The 21,864-nt window shown below is 33.0% G+C and overlaps 2 protein-coding genes across 2 annotated transcripts; both read left to right on the plus strand.

Moving 5' to 3' along the window:
• Window positions 1-822: 822 nt before the first annotated feature.
• LOC139855823 (transcription termination factor MTERF8, chloroplastic-like) lies at window positions 823-2,367 on the plus strand. The gene has a single exon (XM_071845068.1). The coding sequence runs from the start codon at window positions 944-946 to the stop codon at window positions 2,141-2,143; it is 1,200 nt and encodes a 399-aa protein (XP_071701169.1). The 5' UTR covers window positions 823-943; the 3' UTR covers window positions 2,144-2,367.
• A 2,188-nt stretch (window positions 2,368-4,555) lies between these two features.
• Window positions 4,556-21,401, plus strand: LOC139853369 (probable 3-beta-hydroxysteroid-Delta(8),Delta(7)-isomerase). Its single transcript, XM_071842756.1, has 4 exons — window positions 4,556-4,825; window positions 12,404-12,550; window positions 12,631-12,739; window positions 20,950-21,401. The coding sequence occupies exons 1-4, from the start codon at window positions 4,663-4,665 to the stop codon at window positions 21,215-21,217; spliced, it is 687 nt and encodes a 228-aa protein (XP_071698857.1). The 5' UTR covers window positions 4,556-4,662; the 3' UTR covers window positions 21,218-21,401.
• The last annotated feature ends 463 nt before the right edge of the window (window positions 21,402-21,864 follow it).

The raw sequence follows: 21,864 nt of genomic DNA on the forward strand, positions 1-21,864 counted from the left end.
AATCATACGTGTCGACTCCTGATTAATTTCTGCCACGTGTCATCTCCTCTTTTATTTCTGTCATGTGTCAGTCTATAACTTATTTCCATATATTAATTGAATTATTATATTTCCTAATTTAATATAATATACAGATTTCTTTATTTAAAATATTATATTATATTACTATATAATATTATATTAATATTAACAACGATAAATTTTATATTATAAAACCATTTACAATATCTTTTATTGTAATAAAAATTATAAAATAGATATTTTTTATTAACAGCACAATATAGTTTATGAATGATACTTTATTACAATATAAAATTAATATACAGTTTGCGCGTAAATTAAAAAAATTACGTTAAGGCTCATGTTTGTCAATTGAAGTTAAAATTGTTATTTGATAATCGTTATAGATATTTAGATGTATTCCTGTTCTGCTTCTTTTTAGATTTTGATATAATAAAATTAGTTTGTACTAAAAAAGTATACGATTAGAGATATACATAAAATATTATTCTTAACGATCGGTATTAAAATAACTTTTTAGGAGCCCATGTTCGGTGTTTTATCAATTATTTGTTAATTGAAGTTAAAATGATTTCAATAACCGGGCTCATAATCTATGCGTTAGTATTCAATATTAATATTTTTGATATAAATGTTATCAATAATAAAGGGTTTTATCGTAATTATTATCGACTACTAATTTATACAAATAGTGAATAAAAAGAAATAACTTGCATTTACCATAAAGAAAGGAAATGACTTGGATTTTTTTTTTTTCTTATACGGAGTATTAAACATTCGTACGGTTGGGGGGAGTTAGGGTTTTGTTTCAAAGAACAGGGTTTTAGAGCTCAAATTTCATACATCATCTCATGCTGATACATCACAAATCAACCATATCCAGTGGTAAATTTACTTCATTTTTATTCTTAATTTCATTACAATGTTGTTTAATTCCATCTCTAAAACAATTTCAATCCAAGTGAAACCTTGTATCAAATTCCAACATCCGTATAATAATGTCTTATTATTATCATCATTTTCATTACAATCATACCTATTTACAACCACAACTTCAAATCAACCTTCTTTTACATTGAATTATCTTATTAATTCATGTGGGGTGTCACCAGAATCTGCACTTTCAGTATCTAAGCATCTCGATTTATCGAAAACCCCAAATACAGCTGACTCTGTTATTGCCCTTTTAACCAATCAAGGGTTAACCAAATCACAAGTATCAAATATAATTTCTGGGCATCCCAGAATTTTATTATGTGACCCTGATAATACCCTTCTGCCCAATTTTAAAATCTTGAATTCTTTAGGGCTTTCAAGTACTGATATTGGGGCAATTGTTACGGCTGCACCAAAACGTCTTTTGTGTAAAAGGTTTCAAGAAACAGCCTTATCATTTTTAAAAAGTGTTTTAGAGTCTGACGATAGAGTTATCAACGCTATTAAGCGATACCCACTAGGTTTAACCTACGATTTACAAGTTTACGCCGCTGGAAATATTAGATTACTGCAAGACATAGGGGTTCCTAAATCAAATATAGTAAGTATGTTGACGCAGCAGCCTAGAACTTTTTTTACTTCTGCTGTTAGATTTCGTAAAGTTGTTGAAGATGTAATGGAAATGGGGTTTGATCCTTCGAAAACAAGGTTTCTTTATGGGATTCATGCTATCAGGGCGATGAGCAAATCGACTTGGGGTAAGAAGATTGACCTTTATAAAAAATGGGGTTGGTCTAAAGATGAGATATTTATCGCGTTTGAGAAATATCCGGGTTGTATGATGGCTTCGACTGAAAAAATTAGCCGAATATTGGAATTTCTTTTTAATACTATGGGTTGGGAAAAAGATTATATTTTTGAGTATCCGATTGTTATTAGTTTTAGCTTAGAGAAGAGGATTATTCCAAGGTGTTTAGTTTATCAGTATTTAGCAGAAAAAGGGTTGACAGAAGATGATGTTTTTTGCTTTAATAAGTGGTTGGTGTATTCTGATACAAAGTTTCTCAAATGGGTTGTGAAGCAGTATGCAGACGAGGGCGTCGAACTTTTGAAAGTGTATAATAAGCATTTGAATGAGGCAATGGGATCAACTAACTCTAAACTCCGAATTAAAGACGTTATCTGATTTTTATGGATCACAACATCCAATTTTGACGTGAATTAAAAAGGTTATATAATCTGCATCAGCGTTGGTTTTAAATATGTCATGACTTGATTCATGTTTTTATCTGTTGTCCAACATCAAACTATTAACTTTCTGCAAATTCTTGTTATGTACCTCTTCAAAAATACATTATGCTTTGACAGTGATGATTCATACATTCGAGTATTATATATGAGTAGTTTGAACGCTGTTACCTTGTATGATTGTTTATATGAATGAATGTATGTTTATTGTCACTTTGTAATTGTTATGAATGAATGTCAGTGATTAACGTAAATGTTAGTATAACTGTACATAGTTTTGTATACCTTTTGGCACATAACCCTTTTTGTGGGTTGATTGTTGACCTGCTTATAGTATGTAGCTTAGTTTAACAACCAGCTTAGACAAACCTGATTTTTATATAAAAAAAAGTGCTTGATTTCTTATTTGTTTGTGTCAGTGAATCGAATTGACCAGTACATTCATTTAACTGGTAGCTACAGCCGATATAGGTTCGTGTAAACGATTATGACCACATCAAGAGAGATCTGATTATCTAGACGAGACCCTTCTCAATATACGTTAGTTCCTCGAAAGCCTGTAACTAGGTGTCACTGAGTTAAGCCGGCCTAATGTATCCTCAACCCAACGAAGACTCTGGAACGTATAAAAAGGGTAAAACTGACCCTCGGCCCCACACCGACCACTCCCACGATCAACACGTGAGAGGAAAATCGTGTAACTCATGTTTAGATGGACATGGGGCAGGGATTGAATCCATGATCTCCGCTTTATGCTGCATGTCCCCCAACTACTAAACTACCATCACCGGGACTATGGACTAGAATTATTTGCCTTCTTGATCCCATATCTTGCACATTTCCAAGTATATTTGCAAAAAATACTCATGTTTTTTTTCTTGAAGTTGGAAATACAAATATGCCCTTGATCAAATAGATCATGCTAATAAGTTGAGGAAAATGGAAAGGAAAAATGACAACTACACAACTAATACACACTTTAACTTAGAATTATAATACTCAGATAATCGTCTCTTTAAAAATCTTTTCATAGTTGCAAGATACTTTTTGTGTCGCGGGTTTAGAAATGCAATACGAATATGTTTGTGTCGAGAAGATGACGGAGTTCAAAAAACTACACATTTGGTTTTATCTTTCAAACTTATAATAAAATAAATCCTATTGAATCTAGATCTTAATAATCTCCAGTTCTCTACATTTTATGATCGCTGCATGGAAACACGACAAAACATATTACGAAGTATATGAACAGGGACGGATCTTGAACAACATTAGTAAGGGGGGCCAAAATCGTTTCAATATCGTTTTAGAAGGGCCACGACATAAAATATATACTTCTATATCCTTGTAGTAGAAATTTACACTAATAGCACAAAGTTTTGAGAGGGCCATGGCCCACCCATGCCCAGTGGCAAAACCACTTGGGGGCAAAGGGGGGCGTCCGCCCCCAGTGATTTTTTTTTTCAGTGTAAAAATTTTGAGTTTTTCGATTTTGGCCCTAGTGGATTTTTTTTCTTCCTAAAACCTACATATTTTGGGCCAAAACCTTCAAAATTTACCCAAAATTCTCCAACTTTTGCCTCAAAACTTTCAAATTTTGCCCAAAAACCTTCAATTTTTGCCCAAAACCCGAAAAACCTTCATAATTTGTCTAAAAACCTCAATTTTTTGACCCAAAACCTCCACATTTGTCCAAAATAATTGTTACGGTTTTGAATTTTTTTACCCCGGTGAAAAAAATCCTAGTTCCGTCACTGTCCATGCCCCCCAAAGATCCGTCCCTGTATATGAATTATTGGATCCACCATTGTGCATAAAGGAGAGAATATATAAAATTGTTGATATACTGTATACAACAACAACAACAAAACCCAATACCACATGAGTGGTGTATGAGGGAGGTGATATGTAGACAATCATTCCCCTATCCGAGAAAAAAATAAGTCATTTATCCACTCAGAGTGAAAACACTCTCAAAGTAGAGAAAATCATCCATCTCTCTTTTCAACGGATAAAGAGATTGCTTCCGAGTGGACCTCCAGCCAAAAAGTAGATTTTTTTTTAAAGAAGTAGAATAAAATTAAAATAAAATTGAGACGCTATGAAAATAGTAGAATCAAATTTTCGTGGATTTTAAAACTTGTCTGGAATTCAATTTAGGCTCTAAACGTCAGTCAAGACGCCAATATTGTTGTTGACTCAAAAATAGAGCCAATGTTGATATAATGTACTATACTACTGTACTATTAAAATCATTTTCTGTACTACCCTGATAATCAAAGGACTAAATATGCAAACTCGGATATAGTCAAGGGGGTAATTGTTTCAGAAAGCATAAATCTAGTTGTCTTTCTTAAATCAAATCGATAGGAAGAGGAACGAGTTGACTTGAACAGAGCTGAGAGAGATTGACATATAGAGATAGAAGCAGGTTTTCAGTATCCAAACAGTGAAAGGATGACGTCATCTGAATCGATTCAGCAGCAGCAGCAGCATCCATTCATACCTTCAGATCTGATTCTAACCGATTACGTACCGATTCTACTTTCTCAATCTACTATTCTCGGTATTTACGGCGCTGCTTCCGTCTTTGTCATCTTCTCCGTCTGGATCATCGCCGGTACTTTTCGATTATTAAATCTAATTTTTTTTTTTTAATACTTTTTGAGAGGTTTTAATTTGCATTATCTTCTGCTTCTAATTCGATATCCAGTAATTTACAGATTGAAGAAATATAAATAGTTTTAGTAGGTTGACTTTATTAGTCAATGCTATCTATTTAAGATCTTTGACTTGTTACTCATATATAGTGTAAATGCATTTTGTAACATATTTATGTTTTTAACTTCCTACCTTATGAACTTTTATAAAGTTCTAGTGTAAATTATATTAAAAAAATGTTGTATGCAAACTACATGAAATCCTAGTTTAGAAAATTTGGTGATTTAAACAACTTAGGGAGTTTCAGTAGATAGGCTACTCTTGCAAATAATGAAATTCTTTTTTAGGTCCTTTAGTTGCAGCTGGAGGAGTTTTGTCTTCACTTGTGTTACAGACTTCAGTCTATTGATTATTATCCGTAGATATGAATTAAGTGTTATAATTCAGTAGGCTTATAACTACTTTTAGTGGTTTGATTCTTGATGTTATAATTCAGTAGGCTTATAACTACCTTTAGTGATTTGATTCTTGATTAAGAATACTAATAATGAAGTGTAAGAATAAAGATGATAATGGAGAGAAAGAAAGAAACACTTTGTAAGTGTGAGAAATGGTGCAAGTTTAATGCTTGCATTCATGGCTATTTATAGCAAAAATATCACAAGTTTAGGTAATACAATAATATTACTTTTGTGTATCAATAATTGACTATCCATTTATATATATATATATATATTTATATATTATAACACTCCTCCTTGGATAGCAATTTTGTTTGTTGAAGATCAACTGTAAGTTACTGCCTCGTTAAAAACCTTGCTAAAGAAAACCCAGTGGGAAAAACTTTAGCTAAGGGAAAAAGAGTGCAGCATGGAGTTGACTCCCCCTCAAGTAGACATCGCTTCGGTTGTTACATCTTTTGAACATGTCTCATGCCAATGTTATGAACGTGTGTTCTGAAAATAGCAGTTGGAAGTGCTTTCGTGAAAAGATCAGCAGAGTTTTTGCTGGATTGAACATATCTCATTTCAATCTCGTTGTCCTTAATGAGATTTTGAGTGTATGAGAAGAATCTATGAGGTATGTGTTTGGTTCGGTCACTTTTGATATACCCTTCTTTCATCTGTGCTATGCAAGCTGCATTATCTTCATAGATAATTGTTGGACTTTTATCGCGTTCTAGTCCACAAGAATCAGTAATGATTTGTGTCATTGATCTCAACCAAAAACATTCCCGAGTAGCTTCATGTAATGCAATCACTTCGACATGATTTGATGATGTAGCAACAAGTGTTTGTTTTTGAGAACGCCATGATATTGCAGTACCTCCATTTAGGAATACATATCCAGTTTGAGATTTAGTTTTATGTGGATCAGATAAATAACCTGCATCAGCATAACCAACCAAATCTTGTTTTGATTCGTTAGAATAAAATAATCCTAAATCAGTAGTTCCTCGAAGGTATCGAAATATGTGTTTGATCCCATTCCAGTGTCTTTTGGTAGGAGCAGAGCTGAACCTTGCCAACAAATTAACTGCAAAAGAAATGTCAGGTCTTGTACAATTTGTAAGATACATAAGAGCTCCAATTGCACTAAGATATGGTACTTCTGGTCCAAGAATATCTTCATGATCTTCACATGGACGAAATGGATCAGTTTCAACATTGAGTGATCTAACAACCATAGGAGTACTTAATGGTTTTGCCTTGTCCATATTGAAACGTTTCAAAATCTTTTCAGTATATGTTGTTTGATGTACAAGTAAACCATTAGGCATATGCTCAATTTGTAAACCAAGGCAATACTTGGTTTTTCCGAGATCTTTCATTTCAAATTCTTTCTTTAGAAGTTGAATGGCTTCATAGATCTCTTTATTTGTACCTATGATGTTAAGATCATCAACATAAACAGCTATGATCACATATCCGGATGTTGTTTTCTTAATGAAAACACAAGGGCAAGTAAGGTTATTTGTATACCCTTTGCTTATCAAGTAATCACTTAATCGGTTATACCACATACGTCCCGATTGTTTTAACCCATATAAAGATCTTTGTAATTTAATCGAATACATTTCTTTGGGTTTTGCATTTGATGCTTCTGGTACCTTAAATCCTTCAGGTATCTTCATATATATATCACTATCAAGTGATCCATATAGGTAAGCAGTCACAACATCCATGAGATGCATTTCTAAATTTTTAGAAACTGCCAGGCTGATTAAGTACCTAAAAGTAATTGCATCCATAACAGGGGAATAAGTTTCTTCATAATCAATTCCCGGTCTTTGAGAAAAACCTTGAGCTACAAGTCTAGCTTTATACCTTGTAACTTCATTTTTCTCATTTCTTTTTCGGACAAAAATCCATCTGTATCCTACAGGTTTCACATCTTTAGGAGTGAGAATGATGGATCCGAAAACTTTTCTTTTATTGAGTGATTCTAATTCAGCTCGTATTGCTTCTTTCCATTGAGCCCAATCATGTCTATTTTGACATTCAACCATAGATGTTGGTTCTGGATCATCATCATTATTCATGATGTCATATGCAACATTAAATGAAAATTTCTCATCAAGATTTTTCATTTCATTTCGGTTCCATAATATTTTTGAATATGCATAATTGATTGCAATTTCTGTATTGACATCATCAATCTCCTCTGCAGTAGGAGTACTGATTTGTGGTTCTTCTTGAACACTTTCTTTTACTTCATTATCAGCTGATTTTCTTTTTCGAGGATTTTTATCCTTTGAACCAATTGGTCTTCCACGTTTCCGACGTGGCAAAGATTCATGAGTGACGTTATTGCCAGCTTTTGGAATTTCAATTCGAGCTGGAGTATTTACTGCTGGTATATATGATTTTGTCACCGTTTTTGTATCTGTAAATGCATCAGGCAATTGATTTGCAAGTTCTTGTATATGCATTATCTTTTGAACTTCTGTCTCGCATTCTTTTGTGCGAGGATCAAGATACTTTAATTGAGGTTCACACCATGAAACATCATTTTCTTTATTTTTCATTTCTCCCCCTAATCTAGGGAACAATGTTTCATTAAAATGACAATCAGCAAAACGTGCTGTAAAAACGTCACCTGTCATAGGTTCAATATACCTTAATATTGAAGATGTTTCATATCCAACATATATTCCCAACCTCCTTTGAGGACCCATTTTTGTACGTTGTGGTGTCGCAATTGGAACATACACTGCACAACCAAATGTTCTAAGATGGGAAATATTTGGCTCTTGACCAAAAGCAAGTTGTAGGGGGGAATATTTATGACTTGCACTTGGTCTGATGCGAATCAATGCAGCAGCATGTAAAATTGCATGACCCCATATAGATACAGGGAGTTTTGTTCTCATTATCAATGGTCTAGCGATTAACTGTAAACGTTTAATCAATGACTCGGCTAAACCATTTTGTGTATGCACATGAGCAACAGAATGTTCAACAACAATTCCTATAGACATGCAATAGTCATTAAATGCTTGAGATGTAAATTCACTAGCATTATCAAGTCTCACCCTTTTAATGGTGTAATCAGGAAAATGAGCTCTCAATTTAATAATTTGGGCAAGAAATTTTGCAAATGCCACATTACGGCTTGATAACAGACAAACATGAGACCATCTGCTAGATGCGTCTATTAGAACCATGAAATATCTAAATGGTCCACATGGTGGATGAATTGGTCCACATATATCACCTTGAATTCTTTCAAGAAACATTGGTGATTCTTTCTCAACCTTAAGTGGTGAGGGTCTAGTTATCAATTTTCCAAGAGAGCAAGATGTACATGGAACCATTGTATCATGATGGATTTTTCTATCCTTTAGTGGATGTCCATGAGTACATTCAATAATCCTTTTCATCATTGTTGATCCTGGATGGCCTAATCTGTTATGCCATAAACTGAATACACCAGGATCAATATATTTTTCGTTAACTACCATATGTATTTCTGGTACATTTATATGTGTATAATGTAATCCAGAACCAAGTCTTGGCAGTTTTTCAACCACATGACTCTTGTCAGTGATACTTAAATATTTCTCATTTTCTGTTGTCACTGACTGATAATCATACCCGTTAAGGTATATGTCGGAGAAACTCAATAAATTTCTGCTTGACTTGGGAGAAAATAAGGCATCATTTATTAAAAATTTTGTACCATTTGGTAGTATGAAATTTGCCTTTCCTATCCCTTTTATCAAGTTAGCAGGTCCTGATATTGTATGTATAGTTCCTTCCGTTGGTTTTAGATCAATAAAATATTTCTCGGATTTAAGTATAGTGTGTGTAGTTCCACTGTCTGCTATACAGAGATCTCCACCACTTTATTGATGTTGTATTCCAGCAAAATTCATATTGAACTTCATATATAAGAAATAAATAGTGAGTACATTAATAATACACAATATTTTACACACAAATAGATAGTACTGAAACATTTAGCAAACATAATGACAAAGACAGACGATATTAAATCGTTTATTTTTCGAAAGACACACAACTTAAACATTCAAGAAATCTTCATATAAATCAGATGGTTTCTCAGTGACTGTTGGATCGACGTTATCCACAAAGTTTACTTCCTTTTCTTTATCTTTCAGCGAATCCTGATACATCTTAACAAGATGTTTAGATGTTCGGCAAGTATTAGCCCAGTGGCCCATTCTACCACATCTGTAGCAAGATTCTTCAGAATTTTTAGAAGAATTTTCTTCAACATCTTGTTTAGTGGGCTTGTTTTGTGGTTGATATTTATATTTTCGTGGATTATTATTTCTTTGACCACCACGGCCACGACCACGACCACGTCCTCGCCCATTACCATTACCATAAGGATGGTTTCTACCATAGTTATGGCTTTTGGCATGATGATGGTGATGGTTATTATAACCACGACCTTGCCCGCGTCCTTGTCCCTGTTTATAATTATTTGCAGTATTTGCTTCAGGGATTGCAAGTGTACCAGTAGGACGGGATTGCTGATTTTTCATTAATAGCTCATCATTTTGCTCTGCAACTAAGAGATATGAATTAAGTTCAGGATATGTTTTGAACTTTAGCATTCTCAAATTTCTTTGCACTGTGATGTTTGCAGCATTCATTGTGGAGAAAGTTTTCTCCATCATGTCTGCATCACTTATTTCATGTCCACAGAATTTAAGTTGTGAACATGTATTATACAGAGCTGAGCTATATTCATTTACTTTCTTAAAGTCTTGGAACCTTAATGTTCTCCATTGTTCCATAGCAGCTGGAAGTAAAATTTCTCTTTGATTATTGAATCTTCTTTTGAGACCTTCCCATAAAACATGGGGATCTTCTACAGTCACATAATTATTTTGTAAGCATTCATCAATATGTTGATGAATAAAGCAACATGCCGTTGCTTGTTCTTTTTCAGAACAAGTGTTGTTTTCATTTATGGCTTCAAGAATGCTCATTGATTTAAGATGCATTTTTACTTTTATAACCCATGGCATGTAGTTGTTTTCGGTTGATTCTAAAGGAGTAAATTTAAGCTTTTCCAGATTCGACATTTTCTATTAAAACAAACAACATGATAAATTATAGTCACTTTATATTCATAAGTATATAAACATTAAACATAAATTTAATATAACATAAATGATAAGTAGGTGACAGTGTCCACCATATGTAAGCAATCATTAATAAATGTTATATAACATAAATATAAATATTAGTAAACATAAATGATAATTAGGCGACATTGTCGGCCATATAAATGTTAGATAATAGAAATATAAATGTTAGTAACATAAATGATAATTAGGCGACAGTGTCGGCCATATAAATGTTAGATAATTTAAATATAAATGTTAGCAACATAAATGATAATTAGACGACAGTGTCGACCATATATTATTCAGGTGGTATAACCGACCATATATCATTTAGGTGGCAGAGCCAACCATAATTAGTATTAAGATTATCGTGCTGATAACGTGTTATAATTCAGTAGGCTTATAACTACCTTTAGTGGTTTGATTCTTGATGTTATAATTCAGTAGGCTTATAACTACCTTTAGTGATTTGATTCTTGATTAGGAATACTAATAATGAAGTGTAAGAACAAAGATGATAATGGAGAGAAAGAAAGAAACACTTTGTAAGTGTGAGAAATGGTGCAAGTTTAATGCTTGCATTCATGGCTATTTATAGCAAAAATATCACAAGTTTAGGTAATACAATAATATTACTTTTGTGTATCAATAATTGACTATCCATTTATATATATATATTTATATATTATAACATTAAGACACTAATCCTTCAGTTTATTGATTATTACGTATTTGTTTTCTTCCTCCTCTATAACTTTAAGTTTCAACATATAACGCAAAGTTGGCGCCATTTGATCAAGCATAAAATGGTCCAAGGGGTTCGGTTCATGCAAGATCAACAAATAAGGGGGATTTAAGGGTTTCTTGAGTTTAACTCAGACCGGAGTACCGTGAATAACCCTCATACGAGATGATGATTTCAAAAATGGTGGTTAAACGTGACCCACCATCATTCGGGTTAGCCGGAGTTGATCGCCCAAGGGCGATGTTCGGATTTAAGTTGTATAAACACAACCTGAAATCGCAGAGTGTCTGGAAGAGCTATTCTGGTCGCGCAGGTTAGCTGGAGTGATTAGTATGAATGAAAGTGATTCGTTGGTGAAATGGAATGTAATTCGGAAGTTGTTGTGTTTGTGGCTCAAGTTGCATCTATTTATACATGTGAGATTTTGTCTCTTAGTGCCACGTAAGGAGACAAAAGGACATGCTGGTGCCACGTTGTTATTGTCTTTGTCCTTTTATTACAAAAAGCTGTAAAAGTGCTGCCATTATTTTAGTGCTGTCTCCTTTATACCCTGCTGTCTTTTTCTGGCCGTTATGCCACGCCAGGATCGTACCGTCCTGCTACAGGTGTCCTTTCCGCTTTAGTGTCGTCATAGTACATTTCTAGCCTTGTTCATGCCATTTAGATGGCGCCATGTTTAAACTGTGCGACCAACGTTGTGGGCATATTATTAAGGCATAATCAGATGGCGCGTAAGCAAGCGCATAGACACGGTCTTGCGTGATTATAAAAGGCGAAGCGCGCCATTTTGATAATGCGCAATAGATGTGCAGCTATGCGCATCATTACCATTCATTATAAATATCTGTCTAGAAGAGTATTTCTTGGACTATGCTAACCAATATCTTTCAGTGGCTTTTGGTTATTGGGAGTGATTATAAGGATCCGCATGGTTTACATAAATATTTCTGTTTCATTTGTTCAAAATGTGACTCTGGTTGCTAGACTATCTATTATTTTAATGAATCATGACTTGTTATTACTCTCTACCACACACATAGAGTTATAATTTGTAAATGTTAACTCTATTTTCATGTCTAATGAGGCTATAAGTCTTTTAGTTTAAAATATAAAGTAGCATTAGAGAATGAAAGCATAAGGAAGTTAATTTTTTTTTTTTTTTTTTTTTTTTTTTTTTTTGATGACAGGGCGGTTTCCTAAAATATCAAAACTCGACAAAGTTCTCATGTGCTGGTGGGTTTTCACTGGCCTTACACACATGATCCTCGAAGGTTATTTTGTTTTCACCCCAGAGTTTTACAAGCAGAAGAACCCCACTTACCTTGCAGAAGTTTGTAAGTTCATAATATACCTTATGTTTTGCAGAACTTATAAATTTATGAATTCTTGAATGTGCTTTCTTTAAAAATGACAGGGAAAGAATATAGCAAAGGTGACTCCAGATACGTTGGACGAGATTCGGCAGTAATTGCTGTTGAAGGAATAACAGCTGTTCTCGAGGGTCCCGCTTGCATTCTAGCTGCGTATGTCTACTTCTTTTATTGCACCATCACATAATCACATTTCACAGTATCACTCGAAAGGATGCATTCTATAACTAAGATAGATAGAACATAATGTGTAAGTTTTAGTAGTAAATGATTTATTGAGCAATTTATAAAATCAAGGAAATGGTGATACTTGTTTTTCTATGCCTCTTTCATCTAGGTTTTTTTATATAATGATCTTAAAATACTCCTTCGGTTCTCAAATTAGAAACGTTTCCCATGTTTATCTTGTCCCGTAAAAATTGCAATATTGCATTTTCTTGTAAAGTTTCGATCTTTACTTACCACTATGTTCATTTTACCTTTCAACTTTACTAATCTTCTATACTAAATATTAAATCTCAAACTTGATGATGTAAGCTTAAACCAATTAATCCTTCTCTTAAACTGTAATTATCCACGTGCAAGCTTCTAACAATCTATTGATGATGTCATTAATAATTTTATTAAAATTAGTAATATTAAAATAAAATAAAAAAAACACACGCCAAACTTAATTGCATTCTGTTATAATAATAATAATAATATAGATATGGATAGTCAATTTTGGTGTATACATATAGTCAATTTTGGTACACAAAGTATGTATTTTTATATTGAGATTTTAGGCTATAAATACTCATGAATGCAAGCATTAAACTTGCACCATTTCTCACACTTACAAAGTGTTTCTTTCTTTCTCTCCATTATCATCTTTGTTCTTACACTTCATTATTAGTATTCTAAATCAAGAATCAAATCACTAAAGGTAGTTATAAGCCTACTGAATTATAACATCAAGAATCAAACCACTAAAGGTAGTTATAAGCCTACTGAATTATAACATCAAGAATCAAACCACTAAAGGTAGTTATAAGCCTACTGAATTATAACACGTTATCAGCACGATAATCTTAATACTAAATATGGTTGGCTCTGCCACCAAAATGATATATGGTCGGTTATACCACCAAAATGATATATGGTCGGTTATACCACCAAAATGATATATGGTCGGTTATACCACCAGAATGATATAGGTCGGTTATACCACCTGAAAAAATATATGGTCGACACTGTCGCCAAATTTTTCATTTATGTTTACTAATATTTATATTTTTGTTATATAACATTTATTTATGATTGCTTACACATGGTCGACACTGTCACCTACTTATCATTTATGTTATATTAAATTTATGTTTAATGTTTATATACTTATGAATATAAATTGACTCTAATTTATCATGATGTTTGTTTTAATTTTTGATAATAGAAAATGTCGAATCTGGAAAAGCTTAAATTTACTCCTTTAGAATCAACTGGAAACAACTACATGCCATGGGTTATAAAAGTAAAAATGCATCTTAAATCAATGGGCATTCTTGAAACCATAAATGAAAACAACACTTGTTCTGAAAAAGAACAAGCTACGGCATGTTGCTTTATTCATCAACATATTGATGAATGCTTACAAAATAATTATGTGACTGTAGAAGATCCCCATGTTTTATGGGAAGGTCTCAAAAGCAGATTCAATAATCAAAGAGAAATTTTACTTCCAGCTGCAATGGAACAATGGAGAACATTAAGGTTCCAAGACTTTAAGAAAGTAAATGAATACAGCTCAGCTCTGTATAATACATGTTCACAACTTAAATTCTGTGGACATGAAATTAGTGATGCAGACATGATGGAGAAAACTTTCTCCACAATGAATGCTGCAAACATCACAGTGCAAAGAAATTTGAGAATGCTAAAGTTCAAAACATATCCTGAACTTAATTCATATCTCTTAGTTGCAGAGCAAAATGATGAGCTATTAATGAAAAATCAGCAATCCCGTCCTACTGGTACACTTGCAATCCCTGAAGCAAATACTGCAAATAATTATAAACAGGGACAAGGACGCGGGCAAGGTCGTGGTTATAATAACCATCACCATCATCATGCCAAAAGCCATAACTATGGTAGAAACCATCCTTATGGTAATGGTAATGGGCGTGGACGTGGTCGTGGTCGTGGCCGTGGTGGTCAAAGAAATAGTAATCCACGAAAATATAAATATCAACCACAAAACAAGCCCATTAAACAAGATGTTGAAGAAAATTCTTCTAAAAATTCTGAAGAATCTTGCTACAGATGTGGTAGAATGGGCCACTGGGCTAATACTTGCCGAACATCTAAACATCTTGTTAAGATGTATCAGGATTCGCTGAAAGGTAAAGAAAAGGAAGTAAATTTTGTGGATAATATTGATCCAACAGTCACTGAGAAACCATCTGATTTATATGAAGATTTCTTGAATGTTTAAGTTGTGTGTTTTTTGAAAAATAAACGATTTAATATCGTCTGTCTTTGTCATTATGTTTGCTAAATGTTTCAGTACTATCTATTTGCGTTTAAAATATTGTGTAATATTAATGTACTCACTATTTATTTCTTATATATGAAGTTCAATATGAATTTTGCTGGAATACAACATCAATCAAGTGGTGGAGATCTCTGTATAGCAGACAGTGGAACTACACACACTATACTTAAATCCGAGAAATATTTTATTGATCTAAAACCAACGGAAGGAACTATACATACAATATCAGGACCTGCTAACTTGATAAAAGGTATAGGAAAGGCAAATTTCATACTACCAAATGGTACAAAATTTTTAATAAATGATGCCTTATTTTCTCCCAAGTCAAGCAGAAATTTATTGAGTTTCTCCGACATATACCTTAACGGGTATGATTATCAGTCAGTGACAACAGAAAATGAGAAATATTTAAGTATCACTGACAAGAGTCATGTGGTTGAAAAACTGCCAAGACTTAGTTCTGGATTACATTATACACATATAAATGTACCAGAAATACATATAGTAGTTAACGAAAAATATATTGATCCTGGTGTATTCAGTTTATGGCATAACAGATTAGGCCATCCAGGATCAACAATGATGAAAAGGATTATTGAATGTACTCATGGACATCCACTAAAGGATAGAAAAATCCATCATGATACAATGGTTCCATGTACATCTTGCTCTCTTGGAAAATTGATAACTAGACCCTCACCACTTAAGGTTGAGAAAGAATCACCAATGTTTCTTGAAAGAATTCAAGGTGATATATGTGGACCAATTCATCCACCATGTGGACCATTTAGATATTTCATGGTTCTAATAGACGCATCTAGCAGATGGTCTCATGTTTGTCTGTTATCAAGCCGTAATGTGGCATTTGCAAAATTTCTTGCCCAAATTATTAAATTGAGAGCTCATTTTCCTGATTACACCATTAAAAGGGTGAGACTTGATAATGCTGGTGAATTTACATCTCAAGCATTTAATGACTATTGCATGTCTATAGGAATTGTTGTTGAACATTCTGTTGCTCATGTGCATACACAAAATGGTTTAGCCGAGTCATTGATTAAACGTTTACAGTTAATCGCTAGACCATTGATAATGAGAACAAAACTCCCTGTATCTATATGGGGTCATGCAATTTTACATGCTGCTGCATTGATTCGCATCAGACCAAGTGCAAGTCATAAATATTCCCCCCTACAACTTGCTTTTGGTCAAGAGCCAAATATTTCCCATCTTAGAACATTTGGTTGTGCAGTGTATGTTCCAATTGCGACACCACAACGTACAAAAATGGGTCCTCAAAGGAGGTTGGGAATATATGTTGGATATGAAACATCTTCAATATTAAGGTATATTGAACCTATGACAGGTGACGTTTTTACAGCACGTTTTGCTGATTGTCATTTTAATGAAACATTGTTCCCTAGATTAGGGGGAGAAATGAAAAATAAAGAAAATGATGTTTCATGGTGTGAACCTCAATTAAAGTATCTTGATCCTCGCACAAAAGAATGCGAGACAGAAGTTCAAAAGATAATGCATATACAAGAACTTGCAAATCAATTGCCTGATGCATTTACAGATACAAAAACGGTGACAAAATCATATATACCAGCAGTAAATACTCCAGCTCGAATTGAAATTCCAAAAGCTGGCAATAACGTCACTCATGAATCTTTGCCACGTCAGAAACGTGGAAGACCAATCGGTTCAAAGGATAAAAATCCTCGAAAAAGAAAATCAGCTGATAATGAAGTAAAAGAAAGTGTTCAAGAAGAACCACAAATCAGTACTCCTACTGCAGAGGAGATTGATGATGTCAATACAGAAATTGCAATCAATTATGCATATTCAAAAATATTATGGAACCGAAATGAAATGAAAAATCTTGATGAGAAATTTTCATTTAATGTTGCATATGACATCATGAATAATGATGATGATCCAGAACCAACATCTATGGTTGAATGTCAAAATAGACATGATTGGGCTCAATGGAAAGAAGCAATACGAGCTGAATTAGAATCACTCAATAAAAGAAAAGTTTTCGGATCCATCATTCTCACTCCTAAAGATGTGAAACCTGTAGGATACAGATGGATTTTTGTCCGAAAAAGAAATGAGAAAAATGAAGTTACAAGGTATAAAGCTAGACTTGTAGCTCAAGGTTTTTCTCAAAGACCGGGAATTGATTATGAAGAAACTTATTCTCCTGTTATGGATGCAATTACTTTTAGGTACTTAATCAGTCTGGCAGTTTCTAAAAATTTAGAAATGCATCTCATGGATGTTGTGACTGCTTATCTATATGGATCACTTGATAGTGATATATATATGAAGATACCTGAAGGATTTAAGGTACCAGAAGCATCAAATGCAAAACCCAAAGAAATGTATTCGATTAAATTACAAAGATCTTTATATGGGTTAAAACAATCGGGACGTATGTGGTATAACCGATTAAGTGATTACTTGATAAGCAAAGGGTATACAAATAATCTTACTTGCCCTTGTGTTTTCATTAAGAAATCAACATCCGGATATGTGATCATAGCTGTTTATGTTGATGATCTTAACATCATAGGTACAAATAAAGAGATCCATGAAGCCATTCAACTTCTAAAGAAAGAATTTGAAATGAAAGATCTCGGAAAAACCAAGTATTGCCTTGGTTTACAAATTGAGCATATGCCTAATGGTTTACTTGTACATCAAACAACATATACTGAAAAGATTTTGAAACGTTTCAATATGGACAAGGCAAAACCATTAAGTACTCCTATGGTTGTTAGATCACTCAATGTTGAAGCTGATCCATTTCGTCCATGTGAAGATCAAGAAGACATTCTTGGACCAGAAGTACCATATCTTAGTGCAATTGGAGCTCTTATGTATCTTACAAATTGTACAAGACCTGACATTTCTTTTGCAGTTAATTTGTTGGCAAGGTTCAGCTCTGCTCCTACCAAAAGACACTGGAATGGGATCAAACACATATTTCGATACCTTCGAGGAACTACTGATTTAGGATTATTTTATTCTAACGAATCAAAACAAGATTTGGTTGGTTATGCAGATGCAGGTTATTTATCTGATCCACATAAAGCTAAATCTCAAACTGGATATGTATTCCTAAATGGAGGTACTGCAATATCATGGCGTTCTCAAAAACAAACACTTGTTGCTACATCGTCAAATCATGCCGAAGTGATTGCATTACATGAAGCTACTCGAGAATGTTTTTGGTTGAGATCAATGACACAACTCATTACTGATTCTTGTGGACTAGAACGCGATAAAAGTCCAACAACTATCTTTGAAGATAATGCAGCTTGCATAGCACAGATGAAAGAAGGGTATATCAAAAGTGACCGAACAAAACACATACCACCTAGATTCTTCTCATACACTCAAAATCTCATTAAGGACAACCAGATTGAAATGAGATATGTGCAATCTAGCAAAAACTCTGCTGATCTTTTCACGAAAGCACTTCCAACTGCTATTTTCAGAACACACGTTCATAACATTGGCATGAGACATGTTCAAAAGATGTAACAGCTGAAGCGATGTCTACTTGAGGGGGAGTCAACTCCATGCTGCACTCTTTTTCCCTTAGCTAAAGTTTTTTTTCCCACTGGGTTTTCTTTAGCAAGGTTTTTAACGAGGCAGTAATTTATAGTTGATCTTCAACAAAATAAAATTGCTATCCAAGGGGGAGTGTTATAATAATAATAATAATATAGATATGGATAGTCAATTTTGGTGTATACATATAGTCAATTTTGGTACACAAAGTATGTATTTTTATATTGAGATTTTAGGCTATAAATACTCATGAATGCAAGCATTAAACTTGCACCATTTCTCACACTTACAAAGTGTTTCTTTCTTTCTCTCCATTATCATCTTTGTTCTTACACTTCATTATTAGTATTCTAAATCAAGAATCAAATCACTAAAGGTAGTTATAAGCCTACTGAATTATAACATCAAGAATCAAACCACTAAAGGTAGTTATAAGCCTACTGAATTATAACATCAAGAATCAAACCACTAAAGGTAGTTATAAGCCTACTGAATTATAACACATTCAACTAATAAATTGACTAATTAATTAATTCACCTTTTATCAATCCGATATTCGCTCTAAGTTTGTTAACTCTTATATCTATTACTTTTAAAAATCTTATAAGTTTGTTAACTCTTATATCTATTACTTTTAAAAATCTTATAACAAATTACGTATAAAGCAAATTAGTAGGGAAATATTAAATCTCAAACTTGATGATGTAAGCTTAAACCAATTAATCCTTCTCTTAAACTGTAATTATCCACGTGCAAGCTTCTAACAATCTATTGATGATGTCATTAATAATTTTATTAAAATTAGTAATATTAAAATAAAATAAAAAAAACACACGCCAAACTTAATTGCATTCAACTAATAAATTGACTAATTAATTAATTCACCTTTTATCAATCCGATATTCACTCTAAGTTTGTTAACTCTTATATCTATTACTTTTAAAAATCTTATAAGTTTGTTAACTCTTATATCTATTACTTTTAAAAATCTTATAACAAATTACGTATAAAGCAAATTAGTAGGGAGACATTTAAATTAGTATTGATGGATATAATCAATCTTAACTCATTTTTCATATAATTGCTAAAATTAAGGCTGCAGGTTTAATTTGAAATTTGCAAATACTTCACGAACTCTTAATGTGCCCCGAATAACTACACCATTTACCATTTAGTGTTTACTGCATAAATTATACATATCGTAACTTCAAAACATCCAAAAGAAAAAAAAAAAAAAAAAAAAAGATCAACTTTGGTACAAGAATTTCTACGATGTATTAACTCTTTGACACTACAAAGTGTTAATAGCCTCTCTTTTTTTGCCAGTTATATGTGTCAATGAACTCTCTCTACTAATATAATTTTAAAAAAGGAAGTTACATTATTCACGTTTTAAATATAATAATCATAAATATCGTCAAACAATGAATCATTTTATCGTATTTTACAAATTATATATTCCCTTGGTCCAAAATAAAACAATCTCAACTGACTTTTGAGGTTTTTATGAATTGAGTCTTAAATGTATTTTTCATTCATATAAGTTTCATCAAGTATTTTATCATACAAACTAAACAATTGAGAGTAAAAGTTGAAGAAGAAAGACTTTAAAAAGTCAAACGAAACAGTTTTTTAGACGGAGCGATTATCAATTATCAACATTACTATTACTATTACTATTTAATTTTTTTTTTTTTTTTTTTTTTTTTTTTTTTTTTTTTTTTTTTTTTTTTTTTAATATATATCATTAAAATAAAACTTTTTAACTGACCCGTGAATTCACGGGTCCTTCAACTAGTGTTATTAATTTGAGGTTATTTGTCAGTACCCAAGGGGATTTTAAAATTTACACATCTGACTAATGTCAAATATTATCTTTCTTAATACAATTTGAGCATCCTCTAAAGAAGAAACTGGGAATTTTTCATCTTTGAACGACTTTCCTTAAGACCACACCAAATTTTGAACGTAATTATGGTGAGTGTCAAATTTGAGTGGAAAGGTTTTGGGCGATGCAGTAAAATATAATCAAAAGTTGAGTAGAAAAAAATTAATAAATAAGGAGGAAACGAAGTGTCCAAATCTGATTGGGTGCCAAAATTTAATTTTGCCCGTAGCACATGACACAGTCGCCCAAAATATGTCAAATTTGACGCCCCATAACAGGCGCTAGAGGCGTTAAATTTTGCCAAACCCAGATGCAAATTTTGCCAGCATTTGTTAATGTTAATTTGCTGATTTACGACAGGTACGCTATAGCCACAAGAAAATCGTACAGTCACTTGCTTCAAATAGCCATTGCTCTTGGTCAACTCTATGGAACAGCTGTGTACTTTATAACATCAATCCTAGAAGGCGATAACTTTTCCGTGGGCCCGTATTACTACTACTTTTATTACGTCTTTATGAATTCGATTTGGGTCTGGGTACCTTCCCTCATTGTGATCCGATCCTGGAAGAGGATATGTGCAGCAGTACGCTTACAAGACCAGCAGAAAAAGTCCAAAACTCGTTAAAACTAGTGGCATTTGGTCTGAATTTGTGTTTCTTATTGTTGTAATTTATGACCATTAAACATTTTTGCAGTTATTTATGTTTGATTGGTAAGGGAGCATGAAAAGTGTTCAAATTAACCAAGAATTCTGAGAATTAACAATGTCTCATTTAATTTTTGCAGTCATAGATACAAAACTTGCTTCATTTTGTTCATTCCAATGGTGCGTTTGATATAACTAAATAATCTGAATGATTCAAATGTTTTGAAAACAAATATAATAAAAAATATAATATAGTTATTTAATGAGTGATCATTCGTACACCACCTATTTTTAGCAATACACCACCAAACATGTTATACAGTGTTGTACTGTAGATCTCTGTAAAGCACGTTTGATGGTGTACGGTTAAAAATAGGTGGTGTACAAATCAACCCCTTGTTTAATAAGTTTTCTTGATATAATTCAAAGAGAATATTACACAAAATTTAGATGATTAATGGTTAGGAGAGAATTCGAGCCCGGAATGGTTTGCCAAACCATTTCGCACCATCTGTCATCAGAGGTCAGTAACAAATACGTGAATGCTGAATGGTTCACGTGTTACCATTCATTTAAGAGGTAAACAAACATACACAGAGTGTGTATAACACATACTAAGAAGCAAA

Source organism: Rutidosis leptorrhynchoides, chromosome 6 (genome assembly GCF_046630445.1).
Source record: "Rutidosis leptorrhynchoides isolate AG116_Rl617_1_P2 chromosome 6, CSIRO_AGI_Rlap_v1, whole genome shotgun sequence".
Lineage (NCBI taxonomy): Eukaryota > Viridiplantae > Streptophyta > Magnoliopsida > Asterales > Asteraceae > Rutidosis > Rutidosis leptorrhynchoides.